At 46.7% G+C, this 17,177-nt stretch overlaps 1 protein-coding gene across 1 annotated transcript in view; it reads left to right on the top strand.

Annotated features, from left to right (window-relative positions):
- Positions 1–2,184: 2,184 nt before the first annotated feature.
- ELP1 (elongator acetyltransferase complex subunit 1) overlaps positions 2,185–17,177 on the top strand; it is a 34,984-nt gene continuing 19,991 nt past the window's right edge. The window contains exons 1-15 of the mRNA XM_059833366.1: positions 2,185–2,267; positions 3,752–3,904; positions 5,643–5,724; positions 8,404–8,484; positions 8,823–8,908; positions 10,200–10,299; positions 11,221–11,311; positions 11,808–11,931; positions 12,611–12,701; positions 13,169–13,399; positions 13,698–13,868; positions 14,500–14,599; positions 15,291–15,473; positions 16,253–16,359; positions 16,861–16,964. Coding sequence (XP_059689349.1) covers positions 3,788–3,904; positions 5,643–5,724; positions 8,404–8,484; positions 8,823–8,908; positions 10,200–10,299; positions 11,221–11,311; positions 11,808–11,931; positions 12,611–12,701; positions 13,169–13,399; positions 13,698–13,868; positions 14,500–14,599; positions 15,291–15,473; positions 16,253–16,359; positions 16,861–16,964 — 1,668 coding nt within the window. The 5' untranslated portion in view covers positions 2,185–2,267; positions 3,752–3,787. The remainder of the gene's footprint in view (positions 2,268–3,751; positions 3,905–5,642; positions 5,725–8,403; positions 8,485–8,822; positions 8,909–10,199; positions 10,300–11,220; positions 11,312–11,807; positions 11,932–12,610; positions 12,702–13,168; positions 13,400–13,697; positions 13,869–14,499; positions 14,600–15,290; positions 15,474–16,252; positions 16,360–16,860; positions 16,965–17,177) is intronic.

The raw sequence follows: 17,177 nt of genomic DNA, 5'->3' as shown, positions 1-17,177 counted from the left end.
TGCCCCGGCCGCCGCCGCCGCGCCGCGCTTCCTGCCGGGCCGGTCTGGCGGCGGGGGCCGGTGGGGCGGGGCGCGGCGCGGCGCAGCCCGGGGAGGGCGGCAAGGACGGAGGACCGCAGCAAGAGGGGTGCGAGACGGAGGACACCAGCGGCAGCCGCGGAAAAAATAATTAAAAAAGGACATCTCAGCCGGGCATCGGGAAGCAAATGATTCACCAGCGGGATGCGGCACATTGAAAGCAAGCCCAGAGGGGGACAGCCCATGGGCTGGAGGGGACCAGCAGTTCCCATCTGCTAGGAGGGATGCGCCCCAAGCCTGCAAAACCGGCGGGGCAGTGGGTGCAGACCCGGTGCTCACTGGACCCCACAGTGCGAGAGCCACGGCCGTGCACTCAGCCGGGGCAAATCAGAGAAGACAAATTTAACAGGGCAAAAACTGGTACTTGGTGACACAGGAGACTGGGGACTGGTAGGATCAAGCTGGGCCAAAAGGTCTAGACTGACCCCTGAAAAAGCCTGCAAAAGAAGTACTGCAGGGAATAGGGGTGTCAGAGACTGCCCTAACCCAGCAGCACATGCCCTGGGGGAGCGCAGGGGGACAGGGCGCACAACACAGCCAGGCTCACACACTCTCTGACAGCTGCCTCCTCTCCCACCCGCGCTGCCAGGCCCTGCTGGGCTCAGTGACTGCTGGGCTGGCCTGGGAAGGCACTTCTTACACCCTATCCCCAGGATGAGGAGGCTGTATGGCTTTGACTTTTTCTGCATGCAGGGATAGCTGAGCCTTTATAATGTCACTCATTCCTGTTGGTCTCAAGAAACCCCCCTCTGAGTTTAGCTAACTTTACCGAGTTTTATCACCGACTTTAGCCAAATTTAGTACCTGAGCAGCAAGAAGCAAAACTGTCCAGATGCCTGGTGGCCCATCCTTCCACTGGGTCAAGCTCCCAAACTGTAGCGCGCATGCAAAGCTGATTACAGCATACAAACGCTACACATTTCCGTAGCCAAAAACGATTTGACCCAAATTCAGCTTGCACAGCGGTTGACCATTAGACTGGATCGGTGCTGATGGGGTCTAGCTCCACTAGGCAAAAAGGTAGTGTGAAGGCTATACCTGCAGCTGCATGAAGGCGTTCTCCCCTCTGAAGCCTGAGCTGCCTTCTCCTCCCCATCAGCTGCAGCTGGGGAGAGAGGACCAAGTGTAACAAAAAGGCTGGTGTCACAACAGCACTGGCCCGTCTATGTGTAGGCTGCCCTGGAAGCACCTTTATGGAGTTCCTCAACTGGTTAGTACCAGTATGGCCGCAAAATAACCATCCTGCTCCCAGTGTTACCTTATACCCTGGCACTGGCACAGGCATATGCACCCCCACAGGGAACTGAGCTGGTGAAAAGTCAAAGCACTGGTTTTGTTGTTTAAATCACAACCCCATGCGGCTTCTAGACCCAGCACATGCTGCATGACTCATGAAGGGAAGGTGGTTGTAGGACTGCCTGCCATGCAGCCCCCACAGATCCACCTGCTCTGCAAGGGTCCCACTCTGACAGGGGTAGAAAGTGCCAGCCCTTCACCCGCACAGCCTCCTGTGCCACAGCAGACCAGGAGAGATGCTCGGGGAGCGGCTCAGCAAGAGACTTGACAGGAGCAGCAGTAAGCAATCTGCATCGAACACGGGCGACACTGCCAGCTCGGCCTGGCGCGGGCGGCATTGCCAGGCACAGCATTTTCTGGTGGCAGTCCTCCCCAGCCCGCACCAGGAAGGCTCCGATGCCTCCAGGAGCCCTTGGGAAGGGTCTGATGCGAGGCCGCGGTGCGGAGCGGGAGATGGCGGAGGCCGAGCCCGGGGGGGCCGCGCTCCCGCTCCTGCGAGCAGGACCGCCGCCGAAACGTGCCGGCCCAAGGGGCTGCGCAGACGGCCTCCGCGCACTTGCGCCAGCGCCTGCCCCGAGCTGCGCATGCACCCTCCGGACTGCGCATGCACCCTCCGGATTGCGCCTGCACCCTCCGGACTGCGCCTGCGGTCCGCGCATGCGCCTTCTCCTCCTCCCACCCACCCGCAACCGAGAAGATGGCGGCGCCGTGAGCGGTGCAGCACTGCCCGGCATCCCTCCACCATGAGGAACCTGCGGCTGCTGCGGACCGGCGGGCGCAGCGCTGCCGCCGCCCCAGGCACCCCGCAGTGCTTCTGCCTCAGCGCCGAGCCCGGCACGGTCCTCGTGGGCTCCCAGCACGGCCTTCTGGAGCTGGGCCCCGCCGGGGACTCGGTGAGAGCCGCCGCCGGGCGCACCGGGAGCTGCGCCCTCTTGTCTCTGTCAGGCTTGGGCCAGGGCTGTGGCTTCGGGGGAGGGTGCCGGTGCCTGTTGGCTCTCGTGCATCGCTGCACGCGTGTTGTTAGGGGTGGTTTTGGTCCGCCTGTTAGAAAGATGGAATAAAACGTTTGGGCCTCCGTCAGAGGCAGCGCGTCGGTGCCCGCTGGGAGCTCTCCTCTGGGTGGGTCGCGACGGCCCTCTGATATGGCTCGCTCTTTGTAGCGGCGTTTGCAGGGTCTTAGAGCCTCTTCGGCTCCCTGGCACCATTTGCAGCTGTCTTACGGTGCCAAGGAAGTTGGCTGTGAGGCTGCATTGTGACCTTAATGGCTGAAGTGATTCGCTGTGCTTTTAAAACACTAAATCTGCCTCCAAGGGGGTGGTTGTATTCGACACGGGACATTCCTGTGGTTTGGTCTTAAGTGTGATGCAGTGAACTGTTGCATCAGAGACACAATTCACAAAACAGAAGCAAACAGGCAAAGGGATAGTGAAGAGTATAGGAAGAAGCTTTTGAAACTGTGCTCTAGAGAAAAAAAACACAAACGTATTGCTAAAGAAAAAAAAAAGCCATTGAACCATGAATTCCTGTTAGAGCTGAGTTACAGTGTCTTTTCTGGAAACACACTATGCAACTCTGAGGCATCTATTTACTTCAGTATGTTCAGTTCTGAACTTAGCTGACAGAAGAGCTGTTGGGCTTTCGTGGGATCTAATTTTTAAAGAAGCGTGATTCCTGAAAAACTCCATTGTAGTCTGTTTGTGAAGGCTATCAACTAAAATCTTTTTAGAATTAAAAAAAATAATCTGAAGTCTATCTGAAGTTGCTAAATATGTCAGCTTCCTTTTCTGGTTGTGGGGGAGGATTATTTCAGGTCTTTATTGTGTTTTTTTCCCTGATGACAGCATGTGTAAAACATCGATGCAACTAAGGTAGAGAGAGCTGTTTTAGCTAAAACTTTCTTGGTGTGCTGTACTTGAATGCACATCCTAATGGTTTTCCTTTGAATTTTTTTTATGCTGTATCTGTAAAGTCTGAATGACCCCTTAAAAGTATTGGGATACTTTAAGCAGCTACCCATTTGCCTCTTAACGCTGACTTTATGTGGAGAAGTATGAAAAGGGGGTTGAAAGATGAGTAGCAAGACAAATTGGAAGTTGTAGTATTGCCATTTATCATATGCTCCCTTATGTGAGTTTTCTTATTGTCTGTCTAGCACTTTTAACATAAGAGGGCCTTCACAGTTTGCTATGGATAAGTGAAGATAAGTACTTGCACAAGGGCAGTTTCCTGGTGCCATTCACATACTCACTTCTGCTGTGTAATGCTTTATGTAATTGCAGTTGGATGAAATATACCCATGCACGTTAGTCTGTCATTTCTGCAAAAATACCAGTGAGGTAACGTGTAGTTAACAAGTCATTGGCCTTCCTTTGTCAAGGTGAGAAGAGAAGTTTCTTTGACTGCGGAGGGTTTCATGCCCGAGGATGGAAGTGGCTGCATTGTGGGTATCGAAGATCTTCCAGAGCAGGAGTGCGTGTGTGTTGCTACAGCAGCTGGAGACATCCTACTGTGCAATCTCAGCACGAAGCAGGTAACATGGCAGGAGAGACATGACAATACTGAGGGATTTCAAAGGAAAGGATGACACTGTTTTAATTTCTTCAGGAGGCAGTTGTATGTTTAATATGTACCGAGCTATGGTTAGTCTCCCTTTTCTAGGCAGATGAGCTGATTTTTCTGGGAGCCTTGAGCAACGTTAAGGACCTAATATACACTCCATAAAAGAACTGGCATTGAAATGGTGGCTTGCCTGTCCACAGCCCTAGTCCTGTGTGTTTGTTCAAGGGGCTGTTGGCACACACCCAGCAGCACAGGATTTACTGGGTGGTCTTACAGAAATAGGATATTGCTGAGACTAGGTACAGAATAAAGTAGTCCATTCATAACTCACAGTGTAGCTACGTTGTTGTTATTATCAGTCAATGCAGAACATCATGGTGACATGACTTACCTGAAGAGAGGAGAAAGTGTTGTGTGTTGTGATTTGAAGAACATTTAGAATAAAAAAGTTCTAGAAAACACCAAAGGGAAACCAAAATATCTTAGCTGAGTAAATATGGCAGGAACTGAGATACTTGCTTTCTGTTTCTTCCTCAGAGTCAGATTTGTACAGTCTTCAGCAAGACACTTAAATACAACAGCAGCACCCTCTGAAATCTGCATCAGCTCCCACAATATCAGCCCAACAGTGCAGGTGTAGGTAGGCATGAGATGACAGTGGTCTATCTGGGTTAGCTGTCAGGTTGTGGTTATTTGTAGCTTACCTGTTTTGATTCTTGTTTGGGTTTGATTTGCAGATACCACTTAAATATACAATCAACTGTATCTGAAAAATGTGTCTGGTATTGCAACTTAAAACATGTCCTAAGGGAATAGAGATTAACAAAAGATGTGATACGTGAGACTTTTCTTGCACTGATATATGGGTCAGAGTTGAGGTTTAACTTCAGATCCTTTATTTCACGGCTTTGTGGCTTACTTTCTCAGTTTTGAAGGTGTGTTCTTTTGGTGCAGTCTGGGCATGAAGAAAGAAGTCTCGGAAGTTACTCTGTTTGTTCTGAAACCTTTTGCATGTGGGTGATGGTTACTCTGCCCACCAGTGTCCAGTCCCACTTTGTTTGCTTGAAAACAGTGTGACACCCAAGCTTAATTCCTTGAATGGCATCATCTTGCTGTTCATCACAATCGTTTTGTTCTATGCCTTTTGCAAACCAGGATAACACTACATGACAGAAGTTCTCTGCCCACTGCTATTGCTTATATACTCATGATAGACCAGTAAAACTGGCCCAGTTTTTCGTAAACTTTGAAGTTAGTGCAACTATATACAATTGTCAAGTTCAGCATGCACAAGCTGATCAGAGTTTTAATGGATATGTCTCTTATCTGCATGTTGGAATTCTATAGGTAAGAACCATTATGTCTGTGTTTTGTGACATTGGTTTATCAATGTAACCACAGACCTGATCAGGCAATATTAGTTTTAACACTATACATGCTGACATAAGGCTGAGAGTTGCAGAATAAAGCTCTTATTAAAACTGTGTATGGTAGAAAATGCTAATCTCTAGGTTATCTGGGCTCTCATACATAAACATTCTGAAACCATCTTTTGGTTAGAAATGTTTCTTTTGTTTCATTCAACACAAAGACTTGTGCCTTTTCTAGGTAGGAGAGGATTTCCCTGCCTTGGTGACTGATAGCTTTTGTGCTGGGATGGTGCTGCACTGGTGTTCCTACACTTCTGTGATCTTATTTTGGTCTTGCAGGTGGAATGTGTTGGAAGTGTGGACAGCGGTCTGAGTACCATGAGCTGGAGTCCTGACCAAGAGCTTGTTTTGCTTGCAACAGGTATCAACAACAGCCTGTAAGCTTTCTGGCTTTAGGAGTGCAACTCACTATGGCCAAAATGTAAAATACAGTTAAGTTTAAGACAGAAGAAGCAAAATACAAAGTTATGAAATTGGGGTTAAGACTTAAAGAGAGAAAAATACCCACCTGATCCATATGAGATTTCATTTCATGATCCATGAGGTGCTTTGGTGATCCAAGCAGAAGCTGTTGAGGCCAAAAAAGCTGAGTTTTATAGAATAGTTAATTAGTTTTTCGTATCTTCCAAGGAAGTATATTTGATCTTGCCTCTAAAACATAAAGACTCCTGCTTTATATCCCCATTTGATTTCTTAGTAACAAAAACTGTTTCTTGTCCTTTGGTGCAAAAAATATGTGTCACAGGCTCAACTTAGCTACAGATGTGTCTCAGAAAATAAAGTTAGCCTCAAGCAAAACAGAATCATAGAATGCTTGAGGTTGAAAGAGAACTCGAGATCACCTATTCCAACCCCCTTGCTCAAAGCAGGTTACCTGGAGCAAGTTGCTGGGAGCCATGCCCAGTCATGTTTTAGATATCTCCAAGGATGGAGACCCCATGACCTCTGTGGGCACCCTGTTCCTGTCTGTGGCCACCCTCACAGAAAAAATTATGTTTTAATGGAATTTGCTGTGTTTTAGTTTGTGCTCATTGCCTCTTGTGCTGTCACTCGACACCAGTAACAGTCTGGCTCTGTCTTCTTTACTGTACCACACCTCCACATAAGATACACACTGATGACATTCCCCCTAAGCCTTTTCTCCAGAGCAGTCTGACGTCTCTCAGCCTCCCCTCATGTGACAGATTCTCCAAGCCCTTAATCATTTGTGTGACCCTTTGCTGGACTCATTCCAGTATGTCCTTGTCTGTCTTGTACTGGGGAGTCCAAAACTGGAGCCAGCATTTCACATGTGTCTCACCAGCACTGAGTAAAGGAGGACCACCTCCTTCAACCTGCTGGCAACACTCCTAATGCAGCCCAGAATGCTGTTGGCCACCTGTGCAGCAGAGGCATACTGCTGGCTCATGCTCAACTTGGTGTCCCTCAGGAAATACAGGCCATTTTTTTTGCCAAGCTGCTTTCCAGCCACTTGGCTCCCAGTCTGTCCTAATGCCTGAGATGATTATTTTCCAGGTGCAGAACATGACTTTTTCCCTTGTTGAGCTTTATGAGGTTCTTGAGAGCCCATCTCGCCTACATGACAAGGTCCATGTGGACAGCAGCACAACGTCACAGAATCACAGAATCAGTACGGTTGGAAAAGACCTGTAAGATCATCGAGTCCAACCTGGAAAAAAAAAAAAAAAAAAAAACCACCAAACAAAACAAAACCAAAAAAACACAAAACCCACGCCACACAACAACAACAACAAGCCACAACCCACCCAACACCACACAGCACCATGTCCATCAAGCTACATCCCACAATGCCACATCCACACGCTCCTTGAATACCTCCAGGGAGGGTGACCTGCTACTTCTCCCAGTTTTGTCATCTACAGACTTGCTGAGGGTCCCATTCTCCAGGTCATTAATGAAGATGTTAAACATTGACCCTAGTGTTCAGGGGCACCCTACTGGTGACTGACCTCAAACTGGACTTCTTGCCACTTGATAGCAAGCTTTTGAGCTTGGCAGTTCAGCTGGTTTTCAGTCCGCTTCACTGTCCTTTTATCTATCCCATCCTTCATGAATTTGTCTATGATGATGTTATGGGAGACAGTGTCAAAAGCCCTACTAGAATCAAGATAAATGACATCCACCGATCTCCCCATATCCATAAGTTAGTCATCTCATTGTAGAAGGCTATCATAGAATCACAGAATCGTTTAGGTTGGAAAAGACCTTTAAGATCGTCAAGTCCAACCGTAAACCTAACCCTGCTAAGTCCACCACTAAACCATGTCTCTTAAGCACCTCATCCACATGTCTTTTAAAAACCTCCATGAGTGGTCACTCAATTGACGCGCGGAAACAAACTTTACAACTCACAAAGAGTTATAAACCACCTCCTTGGGCAGCCCATTCCAATGTCTGACAACCCTTACAGTGAAGAAGTTTTTCCTAATATCCAGTCTAAACCTCCCCGACTCAACTTGTGGCCATTTCCTCTTGTCCTTTCACTTGGGAGAAGAGACCAGCACCTACCTCGCTACAACCTCTTTTCAGGTAGTTGTAGAGAGCAATAAGGTCTCCCCTCAGCCTCCTCTTCTCCAGGCTAAACAACCCCAGTTCTCTCAACCACTCCTCATAAGGCTTGTGCTCCAGACCCCTCACCAGCTTTGTTGCCGTTCTCTGGGTGCTCAGGTATGATTCCCCCTGCATAAATCCATGCCAGCTGCTCCCAGTCACCTTCTTATCCTTCATATCTCAAGAGAAAATGTTTAAGAGTGCCAGGTATTTATTTTGAAGGTGGAAAGAACTTTTTAAGGTTAGGCCAGGAAGCATGTTTTTGAAGAGAGAGACTTGAAAGCTTTGTTCTGTTCCAGTTTGAGGTTTTTCTGCTCTGAAGGATGTGTTCTCTTTAGTGTCATACTACCATTAGAAATATTTCTGTCCACGACAGAACAATAGGGCAACATAGGAGAACACTGAGTTTTTATTTGCTGGAGATACCATTACCCATACCATATCCCTGTATTTAATGTCTACCCTGCAGGTCAGCAAACGCTCATCATGATGACAAGGGATTTTGAACCAATTACTGAGAAGCAAATCCACCAAGATGAGTTTGGGGAAGGTGAGAAGTGCACTGAAATGAAGTTGTTCAAACTGATGTCATTGATGTGTTGTAAGCATATAGAAAGTAAAGAAATGGAGCTGAGCACTTATTCAGGAGACATTTTAGACTGTAATGCTGCTGGGCAGCTGAAGGGGAATGCCAATATTTTACTTGTCAGCATAAATTCAACTAAGTTCCCTGTACTAGAGGACTTTCTGGGCTATGTAAATTTCCTGCAGGTTTTAAGAATTAAACTTGGATAGAAGGTGTGGGAGGCTTGGAGCTGTGGTTGTGTTTACTCCACTGTGCAGGGCAGTGCTCTAAATCTTCCACTATAATGATTATTTTTTCTTCAGGAAAGTTTGTTGCTCTTGGCTGGGGTAAAAAAGAGACACAGTTCCATGGATCAGAGGGAAAACAGGCAGCGCATCGCAAACAGACGGTATTATACTAGTTCTCTTATGTTGGGCCCATGCTGTCTCTGGGAAAACATGTATAAAGAGAGTTTCTGTTATTCCTGCAATGCCAGTTTGCCACCGCCTGGTAGTTGTCTTCATAGGCTTCTTCTGTTTGTTCCTGTTGTTATCTGAAATCCAGCATTTTTATCCTCCTTCTAATTCAAGACAGCAGCTGGGAGTACTTAGGACTGTTCATACAGAGCTCAAAGCAAGAAGATTTGCAAGCACTAGTGCTTGCAGAATTCAAGCCACCCTTAAATCAGCATGACAGATTTTGCTGAATGTGTGCTATATACTAAAGTGTTCATACGACCAAGAGAAATAGCATGCAGTTTGGCTAAGAGAAGCAGAAATAACAGTAGTTTGAGCTCCCAGAAGACAAGAGTAGAAGGATGTGGGCTACTGAGCATCACCAGTCGTGAGGCAGCTCCGTGTGCCTGCACATTTTAGCTTTTTCCTCCTTTGTCTGGCACTTCCTTGTTTGGGTCTTGTTTTCTGTACTTTTTATTTGGTAAAAAGTCAGCTAAAAACACTCCGCTGCTGGATTTTTCTTCTTGTGTTTAAGTTTCAAAATTAAAATTGTCCTGCTGAAATCTGTGTTTAAGTTTCAAAATAAAAATTGTCCTGATGAAATCTGTCAGGCTAGAGTGCAGAGACATGAAATGTGGCCTGTTCCAGCTTTACTGTTAGGAGGGACAGGATGAGACTTGGCTGTATCTGGGAAAATATGCTTAGTTTGACAAAGTTAAACCTTTGAACAGCTGCCTCTTTGTGTGTATTCTGTTGAAAATGTTTTTTTCCTGTGTTGTTCTGCAAAGAACCTGTTTGCCTAGAAGAACACTACTTCTTATCCCAGCTTCTGTCTGCCATACAGACTGCCTGGATGGCATGCCTTTCTTGCCTTTCTCCTTCCAAGGGGTCTCCAGACATCAGTCATGAACAAACCTCGATTCACCCTTCTGTCCAGCTTATGGGCAGCTGGTCTGTAAGCAGAGACCCTGGTGGAAGGGAAGGCTAGTGTGTGATCACGTGAACAGACAGTCATATGCACTTGCATGAGGAGTAGATTGAATTTACAGACAGTTTTAATTCTAGTATTTCCTAAAAGAACATTCTGAGTAATGAATTTTTAACTATGCAGCCTTAAGATGTTTTAATGGATTGATTTCATGCCAGGGCTCTTGAAAGAGCTGGCTTAGCAATGCAGTCTGTTTAGACAAAGACAGCAGTTGCCTTACCAAGCTTTGATGCAACTTTCTTTTTGTGTGACTTCAGGAAGTGTCACCTACTTCAGCCTGGGATGACGGCAGGCCTCGGGTGACGTGGAGAGGAGATGGACAGTTTGTTGCAGTGAGTGCTGTCTGTCCAGGGACAGGTATGGGACCAAACTTCTTTGAAATACCAATAAGTGTAAGAGGCTTCTTAAGCAGAAACTAGGCAAGGCAAGAACTGGCTGGTGTTCATGGTCTCTTGGCCACTTAAAGCAAGGGTGAGCTGAGCTAGTTAGTTGCTCTTTTCTCTGTTTTGGTGTTCTCAGAGGCATTTTGTAGACAAGATCTTTTGAACACTTTCTTTGCAGTTTGGTTTTCAGTCCAGTGAGAAGCCAGGAGAGGTTACTACTAAGTAGTTACTCACTAGTAAGTGGTTACTATCTGAACTGCTTCTTTCACCAGTGTTAAATCACTGCTCAAGCTCTAAGCAATCTCTGATGGGCTCACAGGGCCAAATGGATGAATCTGTTTGGTTTGCCATACCCACTGTCCTTCATACTAGCAATTTGGCCTTGTACACTTTTGTTTAAATACTGGTAATACTTTTGCCTAGGTTTTGCCCTAAGCCGAAGAGGTGATGAGCGCATACATTTCTTGTAAGACTGTAATTGATGTCTTCCATGATAAATGTTACTGAGCAGTTTAAATGTATTGGTCGACATAATGAACTGCACCAAACAGCACTGCTCTTCCACTACTTCGGGTTTTTAACTTCAGTACTTCAGATTAGGGAGAATCTTGCATTTGTAGGAAGATTTTAACATTTCTGTGGTGGAAGTTGGAGAAGGAAATGGCTATGACTGAGCTACATCAGACTAAAATTCCTACTCAGTTCCTTTACAGTCACTCAGTTACTATGGGAGAACTGCCTGAGACAGGATAAGTTCTTACTCCTTAAGGTATACAAGAGAAATCTCCTTTTTATTTATGTGCATCAAAATTTGCCCTCCTACCCTGATAAAATTAGAAAATTCTCTTCCCAGTGCTTTCTTACACCTTTGTCTCGTTGCTTTCTCAACCTGTAGGTGCTCGGAAGGTCCGAGTATGGAACAGAGAGCTTGTGCTGCAGTCAACAAGTGAGCCTATCTCAGGATTAGAACAAGCACTGTCCTGGAAGTGAGTAGCAAAGCAGTCTGCATGCTGGCAGCAGAGTGTTGCTTTTTATTCCCTGGTCACCGTCTTTGATCAGCATCCATTTAATTTCTCCTGTGTTTGTTTATTTTTCCCAAAACTTGAAGAAAGCTTGCTTCTGATCCAGCATGAGGAAGAGTAGCCCTTTAAACCCTGAAAAAGCCTAATACTTGCATTACATGTGGGAAGAAGGGGTAGATTTCCGGCACAGTCTCAATGTCAAGTGATTTTGGACTCAACTGTATTAATAGGAATATTACAGGTCCCTTTGCCAGTGCTGACATTTACTTGCCCGCCTGAGGATGTCATGAGACCTGGAAAATGTCTGTGCTGGACCTATGACTTTCTCTGAACAGTGCTGAGGAAAACACATCCCCTGCTGCCCTTTTCATGTCTCTGGATGAAATGCAAGATGATTGGTGTTTAAAATGACAGCTAGTAATTATGTAAGCAACCACTTTTCATTTGGATCTTTTTTAAGGCCCTCTGGAAACTTGATAGCATCCATGCAAGAAAAACCCAACAGACATGATGTGGTTTTCTTGGAGAAGAACGGACTTCTTCACGGGGAGTTCACCCTCCCATTCCAGAAAGGGCAGGTCAAAGTAAGTGCTGTGGCTGGGCTTCTTTGATTAGAGTGTAAGTCAGAAGAGGACTAGATATTTTCCGGATTCTAGGAGGAAGTTTTTAACTTAACACTTAGTGCTGGTCCTAATGGAAGAAGTGACCTGAAAAGAGAACAAAGAAGCCTGTGGAGAAGATGCAGTGCCCTCTGCAGGCCAGTGGTACAGAGACAAGTACCAGGAGGATTGTAGCCCTGGGGTGCTTCTGTCCCCTTTATACTTTCTACCAGGCAAATGCTTCAGAAATGTTGTTCAGGATATTAGCTGTTGGAAGAGAGAGGTGAAATACTCACATTATCCCAAATAAGAGAAGTGAGAAGCTACTGCTAGGGTGTTACTTCAACTTCTGCCTTTGGATGCTGAGAGGTCTTTTGGCAGATGCTTCCCCAGTGCCAAGGAAAGCAAAGAGAACACTGCTGTCATGTTTGTGGTTGTAGCACCTCTTCAGCTGTGTGGAACCACTGTGACGGGTTCTGCTTCAGGATGCTTTGTTCCAGCTGTTGGGACCTTTGCAATATATGAGGACTATGTTAGTATATTAACCCGTCCACCTTATAGCATTGAAAATAAGGAGCGGCCCATGGTCTTGCAAACCAATAGAGACCATGCCCACCCTATGCAGAAGCAACAATATCAGTAAGAGCTGTGTTTGTTTCTGCAGGTTAATGAACTGCTTTGGAATGCAGATTCTACAATCCTGGCTATATGGCTGGAAGACCTGAAGGTGGAAAACTCCAACCCAAACAGTTACGGTGAGAAGACTGTGTGAGGCTCTGGCTCTTACGCTTCTCTGCAAATGTGGTTAGCAGTCGGTATTCCTCTCTAAGTTAGGAGACACTGGGGAGGCTCACCTACAGCTTTTGAGACCCCTGTGCGGGTCAGGAAGAACTGGTAGTTCAGTCTGAGCTCAAAGCATCTTCCAGGCTGCTGTAACTGGAAGGGGTATTAATGGAATGCTAAAGGTGTGAGCCCTTCATCAAACATGGACAAGGGAACAAGCTCTCACAATGGCCTCAAAGAATTCTAGGACTGACTTTTTTGCATGAAGTCTGTTGTGAAGTTTTCTTGTGCTGGGTGTTGCATGACACAGCCCATGGGCTGAAGGCTAGAACTGTTATTTTCATTGCACTTAACTCACCCCTAGAAGAGCAGTGGTGGTGGGGAGGGTTTGAGATGGGTCTCAAGTAGTAGTCTGTAGTAACCATTTGTTTTTCTATAGTTCAGCTGTGGACCACAGGAAACTATCACTGGTACCTGAAGCAAAGTCTGCATTTTGGTAGCTTGGAGGAAAATCAGTTGGTGTCACTGCTCTGGGACCGAGAGAACACGTATAGATTGCATGTACTCTGCCAGGGTTGGCGTTACCTCTCCTATGACTGGCATTGGACGACAGACCATGGGATGGGGGAGAATAGCCAACATGTGGCAAATGTGGCTGTCATAGATGGAGGTAAGTAGTGGGACTGCTTTGCAGCTCTAGGGTCAGAAGAGGTGGCGTAGCCTTTTGGATGCAGCCTTGTGGGATTATGGTGGTTCTTCTGTTAGCTTCTATTTCTACAAAGCTGTTAGTGAGAGGGAGCATGTAATAGATGGAAGCTTCAGAGGTGGTTCAATGGAGTTAACTGCTAAGGGCACAGCAACTGTATTTTCTTGTAGCATTGTTCCTACTTTCAGGGAAGAACCTAACAAGAGCCTCACTAACATTTGGACTGGGTTACAGCTTGTTTTTTTTCTCTTTTCTTCCACAGATAAAGTGCTTGTCACAGCATTCCAGCATGCTGTGGTGCCTCCACCCATGTGTACCTATGAGCTCCAGGTCCAACAGGCGGTTAATCAGGTTGCATTTCACACAAATCCCAGACATAGTGGAGACATGGCTGTCCTGGATGCTGATAACAAGATCTCTGTGTACAGATACGGTGAGAGCATGTTGCACTGGCTTGTTAAAGGAAACCCTCTGTCCCTGAGAGCAGTACCCTGGGGGGACTAGTAGGGTAATGGTCACTCAAGCCTTTCATAGTCAGGAGCAAGATACTTCCGTTTCAGCTGTGGGTTCAAGCTCAGTTCTCTCATCTCCAGTGGTTTGGGTGGCACAGGAGCATTTTGGTGATGCATTGGCTTTGTGAGAAGGCAGTGTTCAGCACTTCGGTATGTACTTATGCTGGTAATATCCCCCTGCCTAGTTTCGGCTCGAGTAGAGCACAGAAAGGGGTATCTTGTGTAATCTGTTCTGATCGCATGTTGCTGATTGGCACTGGAAATGTCTGGGAATAGCTGCCTAGGGTCTATCTGAGGCACCCAGCACTTCCCAAAGCGGTCCTATATACAAGAGACTTGCTGCTGTCTCTGAGTTTTGTATTGTGATATGATGAGGTAACTGTGTTCCTCAGGTTAAGTGTTAATGAGGATTAGGTGTTGGCTGTGCGTGTAGGTATGGCATTTTCTGACTTTTATAATAGTTTCTTGTAGCATCTACTTTTGATAAGAATGAAGATGGAAGGGACTCTGTTGGCAGGTTCTCTAAACTCTGCATTCTTCTGCGTTTGCTAGGACAGAGCACAATGAATGACCCCACTGTCAGGTTTGGAGCTGTGGGTGGAAATGGATTTAAAGCAGCTGTGGAAACACCGTACCTGGTTAAAACGTACAGGTAATACAGAACTAGTACAGCTGTAATGGGGAGAAAAGGGTAGTACCTGGCTGTATGTTTTAGAGATCACAGCTCCGACAACTTGTCTCAAGGTTTTGAAGAGGTTGTCAGATAACATGGTTTCATTGTGCTGACACTGTGGCTGCAACTGGTGCTAAGGGTTGGGCAACACAGTGGACAGTTTATCCTGAGAAGTGCCCTTGACTGAGGTCTTGATCTAGTGGGAGCAGTGACTCAGTCACAGCACTGAGGTAGCCTTTCCTGTGCCTGGTGCTCTTGGCACTGTGGTGCTACACTTTGTGCTTCTGCTCCCAGAGCCAAAGGAATGGCTGTGCAGTGCCCAGGCCCGTGATCACGGCATACTGATCAACAGAACTGCTTGCATGGCAGGGGCAATGACAAGGTAAAAAAACTACCCTGCTCTACATTTTTTCTTATACACAGTTGGCCTGGGAGCAGTACTGCCTAGGGAAAACAAATGGCGTTCCCTGGGTCTCATCTTTCATCTCCAGCCCAGCCTGTGGCAGCATTCATGCTTTGGGTGACTGTGTGTTTGTGCACTGGAGCCCTCATAGCTGTGCTGTGTGTCTGAACAGCCAGGCTGTGCCTATGGAGACCTTCACCTCTCCAGTGAGGTGGCCTGCTGAAATCAGGTTCTATTTGCTTCCCAGTTTCTCTTATTTTGTGACAGAGTTGATGTGGGCAGCGAGAACAATGAAGTGATGAATCCTCTGGGGCTCCGATTTCTCACCTGGCTGCCAGATGACAGCTTCCTGGTGGTTGGTCAGGGTCAGCATGCTGCTCAGTCTGTCCTTCACCATCTGACTGCAGTGCCTCACATGGCTGGAGTTGAAGAAGACCGCCTGAATTTACGGTACTAGAGATCCATCAGTTGTGCGTGAAGTCTGAGAGTGCCTCTGGACAGTGCCTATAAGGAATTAAGTCACTCAATAGACCTGGAGCCTGTGGGTTGGGGAATTGGGCTCCCTTCCTGCGGGAGAACTGAACAGCTCATGAAGCTGCTTACTGGTCAGCACTTGCCTGTAGTCCTAATGCCTACACCCAGCCCAACAAGAGGGTGTATGCTAGCATGCCTGTGTCAGTACAGGATAGCTCTGTTCCTTTGTCTGAATTCCAGGCACTCGGGGGGACTGAGTTCCTCCATTCTACCCTTTGCCCACAATTATCAAGGTCCAGAAGGGGACTGGTAGCCCTTGTTACTCCTGTCCTCCTCATCCTCACCTGCTGGGCTTTGTGGGGTCAGTTGAACTAAAACCAGATCACAAAAGGAAGCTACCTGGCACACAGAAATCTGCTTCCCAAAGGGATACTGAGAGTTGCTTTTCTGCAGCACTCACACAGCAAAGACAGGCTGATTTGCATATGAACTGTAGATTAGAACAAAATAAGCGTGGGCTCTGCAGAGTGCTGTAAGTATGCAAACAGTGACTACACAGTTAGGCAAATGCCTGTTGGCTGGAGTTGCTGGTGCCCTGTAGTACCAATGTCAGCTGACAGAAGATCCTTTACATGAGCAAGGTATCTGTCCATGCCGGAGGTGTGCATCCTTCCATCTGCCTACAAGAAATGCAGGATCTAGGTATTAAACGTATCTCCTCTGACATGTTCTGTGTCTTCTGTGTCTTGCTCCAGGTTGTCTGTGCCTGTAGATGGAGAAGTGATCAGCCTGTGCTGCAGCCCAGTGACCAAAACTGTAGCTCTGCAGCTGACAGATAGACAGATCCTGAAATACCTCTGGGGTAAGCTGGGTTCTATTGAAGTACCTGGTCTGCGGTGTAGTTATTACAGATTTCTCCAAAGGTTTAATGAGATTATTTGACTTTCAGGGACATGGGTGACTCTTGCTGGTAGTTGGTCCTGCCTTTCATGCTCCCTTGGCTCCCAGAAATGGGCCAAAATTAGTGATTTGTGTCAGAATGCATTTAATGTTGTTCAGAATGATAGTTCAGACTTCATGATTTGAAAAGATGATGACTGGTTTAGTGATTTCAGAAGTGCTGACTGACTGCCACGTCCTTGGCATTTCTTTCTTGTTCCACAGTGGAATAAAGGTGCTGCTGAGCCCTTAGAAGTTACCACCTTCTCATCTGCTGTGTCCTGGACTTCTGTGTCAGCATTCCTCCTCTGTCAGATAGTGTAGCTTATTCCCAGCTCTAGTTTTCTTGAGATACATGTCATGTGGTTGTAATGTCTGAATCTTTGATTTGCTGGAAAACAGTTTGATCTTCTTTGCTCTTTAGAGGCTTCTACTCCAGTCCTTGAGCCCTGGCGGACTAACGATGGCTTTGCTGTTCAGTTCCCCTACCCTTGCGTGCAGACTTCTATCACGAGGATCAGTGGTGAAGTAAGTAAGACTGTGAGCAGACCGAATTCCCTATGCAGTTGTTCTTTGTGCCAAATGTGCACCATGATCCTCTGCCCAGGGTCCAATGATACTTCTTAACAGTGTTCTTCGTAAGGCCCTGTGCAGAGCTGAGAGCATATCTTTCCTTGTCTTCTAGAGCATTTTTGATGGCTTGCAATTAACACCCAATTTCCCCATTCTGTGCATACAATG

The sequence above is a fragment of the Gavia stellata genome, chromosome Z (genome assembly GCF_030936135.1).
Source record: "Gavia stellata isolate bGavSte3 chromosome Z, bGavSte3.hap2, whole genome shotgun sequence".
In the NCBI taxonomy this organism is placed as follows: Eukaryota; Metazoa; Chordata; class Aves; order Gaviiformes; family Gaviidae; genus Gavia; species Gavia stellata.
Note: the sequence above shows the minus strand (reverse complement) of the source record. Positions and strands in the feature narration are given on the sequence as shown.